This window comes from Cyrtonyx montezumae, unplaced genomic scaffold (genome assembly GCF_038088225.1).
Source record: "Cyrtonyx montezumae isolate F1298 unplaced genomic scaffold, pur_monq_1.0 scaffold_34, whole genome shotgun sequence".
Taxonomy (NCBI): Eukaryota; Metazoa; Chordata; class Aves; order Galliformes; family Odontophoridae; genus Cyrtonyx; species Cyrtonyx montezumae.
In genome coordinates, this window is record NW_027072039.1 from 5,071,929 (window position 1) to 5,087,841 (window position 15,913).

Below are 15,913 nucleotides of genomic sequence, written 5' to 3' on the forward strand. Positions count from 1 at the left end.
CAGGACTTGTGTGACCTACGAGAATAACCCTTTTCATGCATGTTATCAGGTGCTAATTTACAAGTACCCTGTTAATTTGGAGCTTTTCAATACTGATTAGACCACTGATACTGAAACTAATCGCTGTATTTTCAAAGTTAGTCCTACCTGGTTGCAGCCTCTCATGCTAGGGGTATGGGTGGTGCACAGGGAAGATGACCACGAACACGAACTGTTCTCCCTTTGCTAAAAATGCTTCCGGGTCATCATCCTTTCCTTTTCTTCTGTGTCCTACAAATGATTAAAGATAGGGGAAAGCAATGGAACTGACAGTTACCTTGCCAGTAAATCAAACTGGCCTAGAGAAAATTACATCTTGATGGTGACCTGAACATTCGGAGTAACAGGAACATGTCATAACTGCAACTATTCACTTTCACCTAGGAGCACCTTGCAGAAACCACTCATTTCAGCCACTTTCACCTCATCCTCTTGGCTATAACTTCTGGGTTCTGGAGAGATTGGTATGATCTCTAGCTTGGCATACTGCAGATGAGGAGTGCTTCAAGATACATCAGCATCATTACTCAGCCCACAGTGAATTCAACTGAGGCACTACTTCTTTTATCCCTAAAGGACTAATGGAGGAAATCGATTTGCTGAGGTCGTGGGGTGTCGTAGAAGCTCCCAGCTGCCCCTTTCAAGGCAAAATGTTGCCTGTCACTACCTGGGCAACACCAGGCAGCCCAATGCTGCAGTTTCATTGTCACATAAAGCGAGATGAACTGATTCAACTCATGAGAAGCACACACCTCAGTACCAAAACTCCACTCTACGGACACCACCCTGAGAATGTCTGAACACTATCTCCACGTCAAGCACAACGTGGCAAAAGTGCACAATTAATGTAATTAAACGGTATCTCTACCCTCTCCCGTAGTCCCTCGACAGCTGCGGTGGAATCTGAGTATTGCTGGACAGCCAAAGCTGGATTTTCCATCAGCACTGAAGAAGGACTAAGTCATTCCATTAAATATAAACGCGGGCTCTGACTTGCAAATGTACCAACAAAAGCCGACAACAGCGAAGGGCTGCAAAACGAAGGAGAAATACTGAGAAAAGAGCTGCCATCAACAGGTTTACCCGGCTGATCGGGGACTTTCCCGAGACGCGGAGCTGACCAGCGAGAGGGATGGTTAAGGACAAATCAGAGCGCTACTAACCGAAGCCACGCGGCTGCGGGCGCAAGGGGCTCCCGTCCCTCCCCTCCCCGCCGCCGGGACCCATCGGGGCGGGCCGGGGCGGGCCGGCGGGGCGGGGAGGGAGCCGGCGGTGTCGCTCCCGAGCGGCGAGGGGCCGAGAGCGGGGCGGGCACCTCCGCCGCGGGGGAGGCGTCTGCGGCGCGGCCCGCGGGGGGGATTAAAGGGCGCGGGTACCTGTGGGGGCCGGCGGCAGGGAGCGCGGAGGCGGGACGCGGGGCGCCAGGGGGCCGAGCAGCCGCCGGTCGCCGCCGTCTGCCCCTCGGCCGCGATGTGGCCCCTGGTGGCTCTCTGCTGCTGGGGGGGACTGTCCCTACCGCTGTCCCTGGCGCTGTCGGCGCCGCAGGGCCGGGCGGCGGCGGCGGCGGTCCCCGCTTCGGCCGCTCTCGCTTCTCCCGCCCCGGCGGCGCCGCCGCTGCCTGACACGACGGAGAGCAAAGTGGAGAAGCTGGGCCGCGCCTTCAAGCGCCAGGTGCGGCGGCTGCGGGCTCGCAGCGGGCGGCTGGAGCTGGTCTTCCTGGTGGACGAGTCGTCGAGCGTGGGGCCGGCCAACTTCGCCAGCGAGCTGCGCTTCGTCAAGAAGCTGCTCTCTGACTTCCCCGTGGTGCCCGCGGCCACGCGCGTCGCCATCGTCACCTTCTCCTCGCGCAGCAACGTGGTGCCGCGCGTGGATTACATCTCGCGGCGGCGGCCGCAGCAGCACAAGTGCGCGCTGCTGGGACGAGAGATCCCCGCCATCGCCTACCGCGGCGGCGGCACCTACACCAAGGGCGCCTTCCAGCAGGCGGCGGTGAGCGCGGGGCGTCGTGGGTGCGACCGCGCGTGGAGCGTCGCGGGCTGCGGGTGGGGGGGGGGGGGGGTTGAGGTCCTCCGCGTGGAGGTGGTGCGCTGTGTGATCCTGCAGTGTCTGTTTGGTGGTGGGGAGTGCTTGTAGAGTCAGTCACGCTTGGAAGGGACCCCTTGAAGGCTGTGTAGGCTCCCACGCGGTGAACAGAGACACCTGCATCTCCATCAGGTGCTCAGAGCACGGTCCGGCCTGACCTTAGTGGCTGCAAGCACCGGGCATCCTCTCAGCCTCTAGGCAACCTGTTCCTGTGCTTCACCGCTCTTGTCTTCTTTATGTTCTTCTTTATATCCCGCTCTCTCTTAGTTTGAAACCGTTTCCCCCTGTCCTGCCACAACAGACCCTGCAGAACAGCCTGTCCCCTTCCTCTGTGCAGCCCCCACTATGTACTGGAAGGATTTTCTGTGTGGTGTGGGTCTGGCGCGTGGTCCTTTGTGCGGAGGTGGCAAAGTGTGGAGATCAGTGTGGTGTTCAAGCAGCGGTGTGGTTTATGGTCCTGCCTGCAGCGATGGTGTTAGGGTATGTGGTCATCTGTGTGGAGGTAGTGTGGTGCCTGACCTTCCCCATGGTGTGGTGCTTAGGGGCACCAGGCAGGGTGGTGGTGTGGGACATGGTATGGTCTGGTCAGGGCCATTCATTGCCATTGTTCCATACTATCTGTTCTTTCTGCTCCCCTGTTCTCTGCTGGACTGGAAAGGAAATGCCTGAAATGCACTTTGAAGGACCGTGGAGCCTGTGACCTGGTTTCAGAAGTGACAGAGATAGATAGATATATATGAGTCAAGTCTGGCATCTGCCTTGCTTCTTGGCAGCAAGATGTGGTTCTGCAATAGCTGTCAGCAGTCAAGGGTATCTATATACTGTCATCAAGTGACTATTTTAATTGCTAATGACTGGCACAGGTGCCCTCAGGCTGTGTGTCATGTACCAATAAGTAGAAGTGTGTCCAGGAAAGCCTCCAGGTGCTGGAATGGGATCCTTTGTGGTGGTGTTATGCAGTCCTATGGCGTGGCAGTGGTGGAGCACTGCTTGGTGTGTGCTGGCCTCTCGTGTGTGCTGGAGAGGTTTCCCAGTAGATGGTTGTGGACAGGCAGTCTGCTGTGGAAGCCTTTTTGCTAGGGGAAACCTGGCTGTTCCTTGCCACTTGGCCTATTTGTGTCTGATTTCAGGTAGCGAACTGTAGCTAAGCACTGATTGTATTTATCTTCAGACATCTTACACAGTCTAATTTGGAGTTGACGAGTGAGCTGCAAGATGTCCGTCAGTGTTGGGCTTAAGAAGTTGGCAGAGATATCCTCTTCACTTTTGGCAGGAGGCAGGAATACCATTTTCCAGTGTGCTCGGAGTTCACGTGAAAAACCTCTGCTAGGAAAACACATCCCAGTGTTAGATGTTCATTCTAGAATCAATCAAGATTTGATGCAGATCCATCTCAGGGATGCTGTGTGGAAAAGTTAATGATACGAGCTAAAAATACCCTTATGAACAAAACCTAAATTGAAGAAACAGTATTTTCTTAGCTACAGTCTTGACTAATCATCTATTTCAAATGGAGTAAACAAAAATTCAGTTCAGAAACCTACAATTTAGTTTTACGAGTGCAGCTCTATCTTGTGGGCATAACAGCATTGCTGTAATTTTACACTCTGGTCTCAGAAGAACATGGGAAGAATAATATTCACATGATGGCGGAGAGCATTGGAGAAACAAGGTTAAGTTTTGCTTGGTTTGCTGACTGGTTGAGTACACTGTCCTGTGGTTTGTTCAGTGTGTCTTCCTCATCTAAGACAAATTACGGCCTCAGGGAACACTCTCCTTTCTAGGACTTCTCAGAAAATGACTGTTCTGTTTAAAATGCCACTACTGGAATAAATTTACAGAAGTATTTCAAGTATAACGAAGTTGGTGTTCCCTAAGGACTCTTGTACTGTTGTCTTTTGTTTTTAATTGTCTTTTGTTAAAATAGTAATTTTTTCTTTCACTTTCCTAAAATGTTTCAGTTTTATTCTTGTGCTTTAATGTGGGGATTCTTCTGCTTCAAACCAGAATTTTCTGCTTTTTTTATTTTTTATTAATTAAACCAGAAGTGTCTGCAAGCCATGGCAAGCTCCCAGAAGTAGTATCGGTTGAGTGTTGCAGTAACAGAAAATGAAGGAAAGCACATTGTTATAATAAAAGAATCATTAAGGTTGGAAAAGATGACCTCTGAGGTCATCCAGTCCAACTGTCAACCCGTCACTGCCTTGCTCACCAGCCACGTCCCGCAGTGCCACATCTACGTAGCTCCCTAATGTAATCCTAGTGCTGAAGCCTTTGTGCTGGTGGGTAGGTCCCAAAGTGATTAACTCAAATCTGTGATGCTTTTGTGAAAAAATTGGGCTCAGAGAGAGAGAGAAGTGAATTCTCTAAGATTATCAAGGCAGTCAAGTGGCTGACCTGGAAGCAGTATGGAGTAAATTAATGGGAGCTAGATGTACTTAGCATTTACTGTTACTGAACCTGTGGCAGCAGAGTGCCACATTTAACATTCCCTGAAAGCAGAGCTACTCAGTTCCACTGACTGTTGCAAGGTCCATCTTCTTCATAAAGGAGTTCTCATTGTCTCTGCAGTTTTGCATCCTCTCCAAAGGTGCTTTGTAGAAATCCTGCAAGAAACCTTTCTACGCTTGGTCAGAGCTGTCCTTGCTTACACATGGGCCACGCTTTGACGTTTCTGCCCAGTGAATAGAATATGAACCCTACAAGGTATATTGAAAGACTGCAGGCAGGAAACAGTGCCATGATGAGGAAGGCTGAACTACTGTGTATGGGTTTGCAGGTTTGGTAAAAAACAATTTTGCTTTATCTTAAGTTCATCTCAGAGATTCATTATAATTTTACTCTTAAAACTTTGTTCTCTACATCTGTAAAATATAGCTACACCTTACTATTAACTTGTGAAGTTCATGGACCTCCAGGCTAACCCTCAGATGCTGTAACTTTTTCTTATTATTTGACTACTGTTCTTCAGCTTTAGAGGTTTCTGGTTTTAGTTTCACTTGTTAGCATGTGAGGTAGGAATACAGAGGAAACTAGGTAAGAAAACTAGAGTTTTGGAGAGTACCAATCATAACGCGTGTGTCCTGCTCCTGAAATTAGATGATGACATGACAGCTTCTTTGGCGTAGCACAAGCTCTACTTTTTGAGGTTGGAGTTAAGCAACAACTTTGTGGGAGATGCTTGTTTCTGTGACTTGGATTGCCAGGATGTTAGCACTGACTGTGAAATTGATGATACAGTCCCTATCTTATGGCTGGAGGCTGTAGCTTGGGTAAAAGTATAAGCTTATTGGTATCTTCCATGCAATAAAGTCAAATATGCAGAATGAATAGGGTTTTTTTGTGATACGCAGCTAAAGAGTTATAGTATGAATCACGAGTTTTGAGCTCATGTGCAGTGGTCTTTCAGCTAATGCATACATGAACAGAAATAGTGTAAGGAAGGGCAGGAAACTTAAGTACTCTTTGGTTCAGTTTTTCACATAGTTGATGGGAGAGCACAACCGATGTGCAGTAGATGTTATGTACATTGTGTACTGCATATTGGAAGTCTGTAGAGCTGTTACAACAGTAAGGAGTAGCTGAAGCAGAAGTAAATGAAGTAGGCTTGAGGAAGTATTGTTGATGCCATTCAGGGTATACATCTAAAATTAAAATAACTCAGTGGAATGAAGTGCTGAGCTTTCCAGGTCTGAGTACCTGGCACTCTATTCCAAAATGTCAGCACACTGCAGGATTTAATAAAATGCTGTTTCAGTTGGAGTATTTGATCTTGAGAGGTAACCACTGCCAACAGCATCCATAGCACCTTTTGGGAGCAGTATGCATTTCTCACCAGACTGATTGTGAAAAAGAAGTGTCTGAAAAGACTGTCATGCTGGAGTACAAGTTAATGATGCATCCTCAGAGCTTGAGAGTCTAACCATAGTCACAGTTACATAAGTGCTAGCAGAATGAAGAGTGCCCCACTGTTACATGGGCAGTATATATCTCCTGAAGCTGCCCAGATTGTTATGGACTAAGAAAAGATTAAAATACACATTTCAACTACTCCATGTAGCTGCCTGTTGACAAAATAATTGCTTCTTCTAAGAAGACAATCTTCCTGTGCAACTGAAATAGGAATTCTTTCTTTTCAAAACTGAACTTGGAAGTTATAGGTTGCAGTGCTCTTGAGCTGAAGTCTGAGTTTAAAAAGGCAGAGCCCAGCTTAGACAGATAAGTTAATTGTTCTAAGTAACTTAGCAAAACAGTAGCTGGGGAAGGCTTTGGGAGTTGCTCTGTGTTGTTGTGATAGTTGTTAATTAAAAAACTAGGTTTTCTGCTTTTGTAGTTCAGCTTCACACTGCTGAAGTCAGTAGCATATGTAAGTGGAAGGTCTGTCACAACACCTACAGAGGTGACACAGTTTTCTATTTCCAACTGTATCTTGTCTGTACCAATAAAATCTGGCTTTTGTATCTAATCTGATCTTGAGGGAGCATGATAAATGGCTAACTATTATGTCAGGTACAGTCTTCTGTTATCATCTGATTAACAAACATGAAAAAAAATAGCCCTCAAAAGAATGTAAGCAGATATCAATTTAGGGTAAACACTTTTAATGCTTATTTAATGCTTGTTTAAATATGCCACAGTGGCTTTGTTTGTTCTCTATGTCAAAAGGACAAAAGCACAAGACGTGACATTATTACCCTCTGGAACAGTTGGCTTGTAATTCAAATGCACTTTCAAATTCAATATCTCATTTTGAAATTAAGAAAACGTTGAAGAAGAAATTGAAAACAATTTATAACCTTGTAAGTTGGATATATTAAAAAAAATAGTGGAGTCATTGCATTGAGAAGACTTGCACTTACAGTCATGCATGTTGATTATTTACCTAACATGAGATTATGGATTTAAATTCCTGTGACTTCTGCAAAATCAGTGGCTAATAATGAGAGAGTAGGAGATCTAGTCTGCCTTGGGCACTGTTCTTCACATATCAGATGATGGCTTTGGTCTGATGGAGCTGATGGACTGTTTGACAGGAGTGAGTCTCTGTGGGTTCTGATAACAGCCTCAGAGTCTGCGTTATGGGTTAGAGTGAAGAAAACAGAAGTCAACCTGGTTTACCTCTCTGGTCACTGGAGCTGGTTGATAAAACTGCTGAGCAAATTTGGAGTGGAGTTCCTGTCAGCCATCATTAGTGCCAGCTCTGAACTCTGCTTTTAATCAGCGTGGTGGTTGTGACAAGCAGTTGTGCATGCTGCAGTCTCATATTGTAATGAAACCAAGTGAGAGGCATCATATGCATCCACACAGGGTTCACTGTTATTTAACCTAGCTGAAGTGGGGCTACCTTAAAAATTTATGAAGTAATTCATTTTTTTTTTCTCTAGCTTCCTGGCCAGGACTGGCAGAAAGTTTTATGAGTAACATCATATATAGGACTAAATGGAGTAACTATTTTCTCTGCTGGAAAAATTTTTATTTAAATTGGCCTGCTTGTGCTTCCAAAATCATCTCACATTTTGGTTGAAGTATGTGATTTGGAAATCTGATATTTAGCAAGTTAGCAGTTTATTGTCTTCCTTTTAAGGTAAGAGTAATTTTTGATTTTTAAAATATTAAAATAAATATCTGAAAGAGACTCTGAAGGATAGTGCTGGATACTATTTTGCCTCTGCAGGGAAAACTAAATTGATTTGAGATGTAGAAGAGACATAGCCTGCCTTCAGGTGGACTCCAGTTTTACATCCCTGTAGAGATGGTTTCTTCCCATGCACAGAACTCCTGAATGGCAATTCTAGGTCAGGATCTTTATTCCAGCATCTCTCTCTTCATTGAATGTAGGGTGCTGCAGATACATAGATGGATTATGCAACTCCAGGCTCTGAGATGAAGCGAGCTCTTACATTTCCTCTCCCTTATTCTTCATGTTCTTCTTCAAGTGTCTCTAGAAGCAGTAGGGCTGGTAGGTCTGATGAAAAGCCAAAAATACCAGTGAATGTTCTTAGTTCTGTGTTGCTTTTTAAATAATTGGTTTTCGTGGTGTGAACATGTCAGCTCTTTACTTCTTAGAATTGAGGTCCTTACCAAACCACAGTTTTTATACCACTGGATATATTCTAATAATAAGTTAATGTGAGTACTAGGGGTAAGTAACAGCAGTGCAGAATGTTACGTATAAAATAATTGTTATCAAATGAAGTTACTTAAAGTATTTTCATGCCACATTTCTAACAGTAAAATCTGGTTCAGAAGTTTTCAAGTTACCATTCACCCTTACATTTTGCTCAATTTTTGCCTAGAAATTTGCTTATTCAGCTTTTTTCTGAGGATGGCAAACAAGTCCTCAAAAGAACCTGAAGATTCAAGTTCCTTTCTTCTTTTATTTTGAGCTGCTTGTTGTGACATGACTTACTGCTTGTTGCACTGCTGTGAGTTTGGCCAGTGATCCTCAGATATGCAGGAATAAGGACTTTGAAGCTGTGTGAGATGTAGTCTAAATCCTACTCTCCATTCAACTCTTGAAGTTCCACAGGAAGTGCATACATTTTTACTAGTTTCCACTCTCCTGAGAAGTGTCCTTAGACTTTTAAGTCTAAAAAGACCATTACAAGTATATTGTTTCATAGGGGGTTTAATGACTTCCACGTGTGAAGACCTGGTGATGCTGTGTGCAGTAGAGTTGAATGATGCAGTGATGAGCTGACACTTTCTGACTTTCTCATCTGCTTTGAGTGGGAGACTGTGTGCACTGGCTTTCAGAAATTGAGAAGTTGTTAACAGTGTTGGAGAAAGACCTCAAGGAGCTGTGCAAATGGACAAGTATATTTTAATAATAGGATGCATTTTGCTGAGGTGATTTAAAGTAGTCATCTGAAGTCTAGCTTTCATCCTTGTGAGAGAAACTTTCACGTATGCCAACAGTATTAGCGTATTTTACTCTTGATAAAGAGTTGTTATATACTAAACATAAAAAGACAAAAATAAAATAAAAATGGTTTTCTGTAGAAAGTGAACAGCCATAGGAGAATATACTCATTTCAGCACAGAGAAGGTTGTTCTTGCTGGATCCAGCAGGGGACTGGGCTCTATCAGCCTGCATTATTGAATAGTTCTTCCTTGTCTTGCATTTGTGGGCCTCCTTGAGCTGGCTTTCCTATGCTGCTGGTCTAACTGTAAGTCTTGCAGTGTCTCATGATCAGATCACACCTAACAGTTGTCAAGGCCTTTATCTCTGGAGAACTGAAAGAGACATTTCTGCCTGGAAGGACCTACACAGCTCAGTGATCAGCATCTTTCCTGACCTGTGTTCTATCAGCTGGCTGAGGAGGTGAGGAGATTTGGAGTTGCAAAGAGAGAAAGTTATGCCAGCATCCACTGCGTTGCTTATTTGGTGAGATAAGCCTCTCTTAAAAGGCACCATTATTTACAACCCAATATCACAAAGCCTTTAGCCATTTCCTGGTGCAACATACAGAAGCAGAGGAAAGGTGGGAAACGTGAGACATTACAGTGGGAAATAACATCTCATTCATACATCAGCAGAAGTAACAAGGCAATGAAATAAACTTTCCACCACTCTACTATTTGTAATTTATTTATTTATGTAAATACTTCAAGAACAGAGAGAGGTTTTTTTTCATGAGAAAACCATTTTCTGTCCTTCTCTCTCAGAGCCTTTGCCAGAGTGGCCCAACAATTCATCCATTAAGGTTAGCGTTTACACAGAGAATTATGTTTCATCATGTTGTTTCCTCCAGAGGCACGAAGCCAAATGAGTAGTGTTACTAAGTAATTCACGGATGTTCAACCTTTTGGCTTGTCTGGGGGCAGCTCTGAGTGAAGAGGGGATTGTCTTGGGCCACCTATACATAGGTCACTCTGAAAGTAACGCCATTTATTTCCATGGAAAACACAAGAGATACAAAGAGCACATTAACACTTTCTAATACAGCAGGTTCTCAGCTACAAAATGCTATTTTTCAGTATAGATGCCTCTGTCAACTGAGTTTTCGTCAGCAATGAACAGGAGTCTGCATGTCATACTTGTAACAGTCTGCACTACCACCACCTCACTGTGCTCACATCCTCTGCTTGGCCTCCATAAACGTTCAGCATTGATGAATGGAGGAATTCAGTGGCACACCTTTGCTTAATCTGCACTTCATATTTGGTCAATAGTACATTTGGCACATTCTGTGATGCATTTTTTGCCTCTGTCCTCCAGTTCCACTTGATACTGGAATTTGAGTATTTTGCATGCAACACAGAATGCTTATGGCTTGGAATTTTCTGGCCACCCTAGCTCTGGAAATTAGAGCAGTGTTGCACTTTAGCTAACAGAAATAGCTAACTTGAACTCATGAAAAACATGCCCTTAACAAAATCTGAAAGATGTGAACATATAGGTGAGGTTGATTAGGATTGTTGTTTGACATTGTTATTATCCTTCCTTTTTCCCAGTGTCTTTCTTGGTAGAAAGACTTGAAGTCAAGACCTGAAACAGCAAGACTGGAATGTTAAAATTCTCAATTAAGCCTTTTCACATGACCAGGACCCTATTCAAGTTTTTGAGCATTTTCTCTCCGAAGTGAGTGCAATTAGAAACAAAATATTGTGTTAAAATCATGGTATTCCCACCAGTTCATAGTCTCTCTGGTAACTTCAGCCAGGAAGATGAAAATCTCCTTGAATCTGACAGGCAGCCTGTAAAAAGTTCTAGCATTTAGGCTATGTGATTTGTTAAGCAGACACAAACAGGGAATCAGGGTACCCAGTTGCATGTCCTTTTTCTGTACCAAATACTCCCACTCCATTGGGCTCAGGCAGCTCTTACCAGTGATAGCCATATGTTCATGTTCCTTGAATGCAGCAGTCCTGGAAGAAAATTAGATATTCAGAAGATAATTGTTCAGTGGCAGCAGACAGTAGATGAGACAGATCATGAAGGCTGGTGCTTGTAATGTTGGAATTAATTAGTCTGTTCAGCTTTTTTTAGGATAATGAATGCTTAAAACAAGCACAGAAAAAAAAATATGTTTGGCAGTTGCACCAATCAATAGTGGTGTGAATGCTTGGTCTAGAAATACATGAAGATTAATCATGTGTACAGTAAAGTATTTAAGAATCCATTTTTTATTACTAGCAAAAGACTGGAGCATACCATGGAAATCCAGTAACATCTCAGTTATGTTAATAATAGCAGTTGGTCAGAGAGAAAGAAAATCAGGATTTAATATGTACCAAATGGAACTGAAGTCTGTTAGGACAGTGTTTTGAACATAGCACACAGCATAGTAGTGTACGAGGCCTGCAGCAGCTGTTCACATTCATGAGTAATTTGTTGATAAAATTTATACAGCACCAAGAGCTGAGGAAATAGCTGTGTATATAATGTCTTGTCTTCTAAAGTCCAGTTCAGAAGACTTCAGTGGAAAATAGGTGCATTCTGTTTTTTCTGGTTTGGACCTCAGAACTGCAAACCACCTAAACTTTCAAATCAGCAGACCCAGCAGTCCCAGCACTGATGTGGAACTGGATCTAGGTCAGCATGGTATGTGGTAGCTTCTGTGACTGTGAGAACAATGGTGATTTGTGAGTTGCTTGGGTGTTTGTGGGTTTTTTTGATGGTAGGGGGAATAAATAGCCCTTACGCAATCTGAACATGATTGAAGTGCTGACTGAGATAAGATTTCTCCTTTTTTTGAACCATACAAAATGCACGAAATCCCACTTTTTCACTGTGCAGCAGCATTTGAAGTTTTGAAAATGCAGCACAAGCATTACAGGCAGAATCCATTCCATAAAAGGAGTAAATAAAGTTAGGTTTGTAACAAACACTAAGAACTGGAAGCCAGATATTCTCCTCATGTTACTAAACTGCAGAATCACTGAATTGCTGTGGTTGGACAGACCTCTGGAGACCATCTGGTCTGGCTTCCCTGCTCAAAGAGGGAACAAAATCAGATTACTCAGGTCGCTGTCCGTTTGGGTTTTGAATACATCCAAGGGTGGACCGTGTAGCCTCTCTGGAAAATCTGTTCCAGTGATTGACCACCCATAAGAACTTTTCCCCCCCTCTTTAAGGGGAATCTCCTGTGTTTCTGTTTGTGCCTATAGCCGATTCTTTGCACCTCGTGCTGCTACTGAGAGGATCTGGCTCTGAGTTTTTACAAAGATATCTGAAAGAATACAGCTTACCTTCTTAGTTAAGATTCTTGCACTGTGTTATTGGAAAAAAAAAAACAGAATTTCTTTCTCAAATATGTAGAAAACACATTTAATCTGGAAAAGTTGGAAGGATGAAGGAAAGATGGTTACATACAAGAGAACGTGACATTACATAAAGGTGAAATATGGGAATATGATGAAAAAAGATGAGAGAAAGCTACACGCATAGATTGTGCACATGATTTTGTTTCAGAAATGAATCATGAGAGAGTAATTTACAGAGTTCATGCATTCTTTCTGAAGTACTGTTGCTGAAGTACTTGTTACTGTAGTAAAAACCATTGTCATGCAAGAACTAGACCAGCACAACATTGCTGCATTTTAGGTTTCTTTTTATTTATTATTTTTGTTGGTTATTTTCCTTTACTTCCTTTAAGTTGCAGTACTGCTTAAATACACAGATTCATTCTGTAGGCATGTCTTTTCCCTAAATTTTGAACGCAGCTCCTGCTAGGTGAATATTCAGAGAAAATTAATTTTTTATTAATATTCTATTAATTTCTTAGATAGAAGTAATAGCTCATTCTCTGGAGTTTATGTAGTAGTGCAGAAGACAGTGATGAAAGGCACAATTGGAAAGCAGGATCTCTAACCATGGAGCGTTTTTAGTTACTCTTTTGAAAAGGGCAACAAAACCTAAAGAGAGGATAGAACTTGAGTGGAACAGTGGAAGTAGCAGTGTGCAATGACCAAAAGAGATGGTGGAGAAAGAAGACATTTGTAGCTTTAGAGAGGGGACACAGGACATGTATCAGCTCTTCTATGTACAGGGGTAATATGTACACAGTGATTCAGGGAACGGAATTTATGCCACTTCCTAGCTCTGCATTATTCCTATGAATTTATCAACCTTCTTTGGATTTCCCAGGATTTGATGATAAGATACCTCAACTCCATCAGTAGAGTCGATCTCAGTACTGACTTTTGTTTTTCCCCTTTCAGAATATTCATTTAGATAAAGTCTTCTTGCCAAGCTCAGACTTTCTACCTGCAAGAAGAATGAGAACAGAGGAAGCTTAAAACTCAGTGAGCTTTACAAAAGGATTTTGCATTGCTGTTTCCCTTTGTGAATGGCACGTAGGTCCCCTTCTGAACCCACCCCAAAGAAATATTGTATTTTAAATTATAGATCAAACCTATGCAGCACTTTGTATAGTAAAACATATTTCATTCATTTTAAAATAGATTTATTAATGATTTTGTTACTTTAGAGTTTGTAATATTATTAACTGGTTATTTATTTTGTAGTGAACAAGTGACCCTCTGGGAAAAAGAATCATCTACTGAGGACTCATCCCATGGCTTGTAGCTTCTCTGTAATTCCTAGGGTGTTAGCACATTCACTGTAAGTGGTTTATTGGTGCAGCAGAGATAAATGGCTCAGTAAAGGAGGGCTTTCTTTTTTACTTCTGAGGTACAGTGATGGATCTTCCTGGCCTACAATGTGTAATACTCACTTTGTAGGCCTTAGGTTATTCCCTACATGGTGTACAAAGAGCAGTGTAGTTAATGCTTGGATAATGTGATTTTGAAAGCTAGATTCCAACTTAAACCTTTTAAGGCAAAGCTTCTCCTAGCAAGGTTACTGGGGCTGACTGATGCTAGCAGTTAGCAATGGCTTAGTTTGTGGAGTGGGACAGATTGACCCATTTTGGTTTATTTCCCTGTAGACTGATATATGAATTGCAAATTCTGTATGGTCAAAATCCTCTTTAAAAGACAAATACCGAATAAGGACAGGGATTAGGCACAAGATCAAATGTTTATGGATTAGGTGCAGTACTTGTAGTTGAGGCACTAACAAAGAACCTTGACGCTGTCATTGCTGTGGCACTTCAGTAGCTGGCAGGTCTCTGGTTGATGAGAACGGGGTGCTGCTCATCCCATGATTTTGTATTACAAACTTTACACCAATATTAGAGGCACAGAATTTGGGTTTTAGATGTAGCTGCGACTGTACTGCTGAGTGTTTAATTTTGCATTGGAGAAGTGAATTTCTAGAGCAGAATTTTGTGCGATCACTTCTTATTGCACAAGACTCTATTTTTTAATTGTAATGGCTGTTATTGGCACAGAGGAAATGTCAAGTCTGCCAGATATTTGTACACACCAAACAGAGATTGAATGCAATACAGATGGTTATAATGCTAATGTGAAAAGAATGTTTTATTTGAGATCTGTATTGCTGAAACTGACTGATCAGTCCGATGAGGAGGTGGTAAAAGAGTCGAAGAGGCTGCTAGAAGAGCAGCCCAATGAATTATTCTGCAATTATGAAGACCATTGTTTTCTTTTGTTTGCACTTACCCCTTGTTATTGATAGTCATGACCAAATGGGCCGTGTTCTCAATTAAACAGATCATTCGCCACTTTATTTTCATTTATGGTTTGTGCTTAGTTTTGTTTGATGTTAAAATCAGAAGCATGTGTGGATCTTCATACCAGAGAAGCAGGTTTTTGCATTCCTTTTAAATTTCCGATACTGTTCAGTGGGTTCTTAAGTTTTATTTACTGAAGAACCTGAGGATTTATGAAGGGACCACAAAGCCTTGTCATGAAAAAAAAACACGACAGCTTTATGTAGATACCATCCATGAAGTTGACAGGGACTGGACAAATACATGGAGTCATTTTTGTGTGTGCTTCACGTTGAGGGGTTAAGTGAACAGATGTTTCAGAACAGATGAAATTTCTGTGGGGAAAAAAATGGCTTTCAAAATGACTTTCTGGAGAGGAAAGGTGTTTTGGAGTGGAGGAAAGTGAGTTGAGGTCAGAGGAAGCAAAAAACCACAGAATCGTGAAATACCCTGAGTTGGAAGGGACGCAGAAGGACCATGGGGTCCAACCCCCAGCTCCACAAAGCACCACACCAACCCAAACCCAAACAGTATGTGTGGGAGCATTGCCCAAACCCTCCCTGAGCTCTGACAGCTCAGGGACCACCCCTCAGCTCCTTTGATCAGCAAACCCAGGGGCTGCAGCTGCTGCTCACCTCTTGACCTGCAGACCCTTCTCCAGCTCTGTCTTGACACAAAAATACAGAGAGAAGGAGTGGAGTGATGCAGCTCTGCAGTGACTGCATCGTGCTAAGACTTGTAGGAAGGGTTGTGACAAGGAGATGTTATTGGGGTTGTTAGCTACTCTGGGTTGCAGTGGTGTGTGACCACCAGATATATATATATATGATATAAAAATAGATGTATGTCTCTTTTTTTTTTTCTCTTTCCTTAGATGTTGTATGTGTCTTTCTCTTGTTCTTTTCCTCAGCTGTTGTACAGCAGGGATTACGAGTCTGGAGTTACAGCTGCAGCAGTTGAGGGCCAAGCAGTTCAGCAGCCTTGATTTGTTTGGATTTCAGGGGTAGCAATCCTGCCTGTCTGTCTGTCAGTTCCTGTGCTCAATTCCTCTGCACACATCTGTTGCTGTCTACATATTTGAGTAGCTCAGGTACCAGCAGAATGGCTTCACTCTCCCTTGTCCACCAGCTCTACTTGTGGTTGCATTTGACAGAAGTGGTTCCCCAGAGAAGCAGTTGCCCTTTCAGATGCAAAGAGCAGAAAAGCCATTG

The 15,913-nt window shown here is 43.1% G+C and overlaps 1 protein-coding gene across 1 annotated transcript in view; it reads left to right on the forward strand.

Annotated features, from left to right (window-relative positions):
• Window positions 1–1,447: 1,447 nt before the first annotated feature.
• SVEP1 (sushi, von Willebrand factor type A, EGF and pentraxin domain containing 1) overlaps window positions 1,448–15,913 on the forward strand; it is a 113,547-nt gene continuing 99,081 nt past the window's right edge. Inside the window, exon 1 of the mRNA XM_065745238.1 lies at window positions 1,448–2,028. Within this exon, the coding sequence (XP_065601310.1) occupies window positions 1,510–2,028 (519 nt within the window). The 5' untranslated portion in view covers window positions 1,448–1,509. The remainder of the gene's footprint in view (window positions 2,029–15,913) is intronic.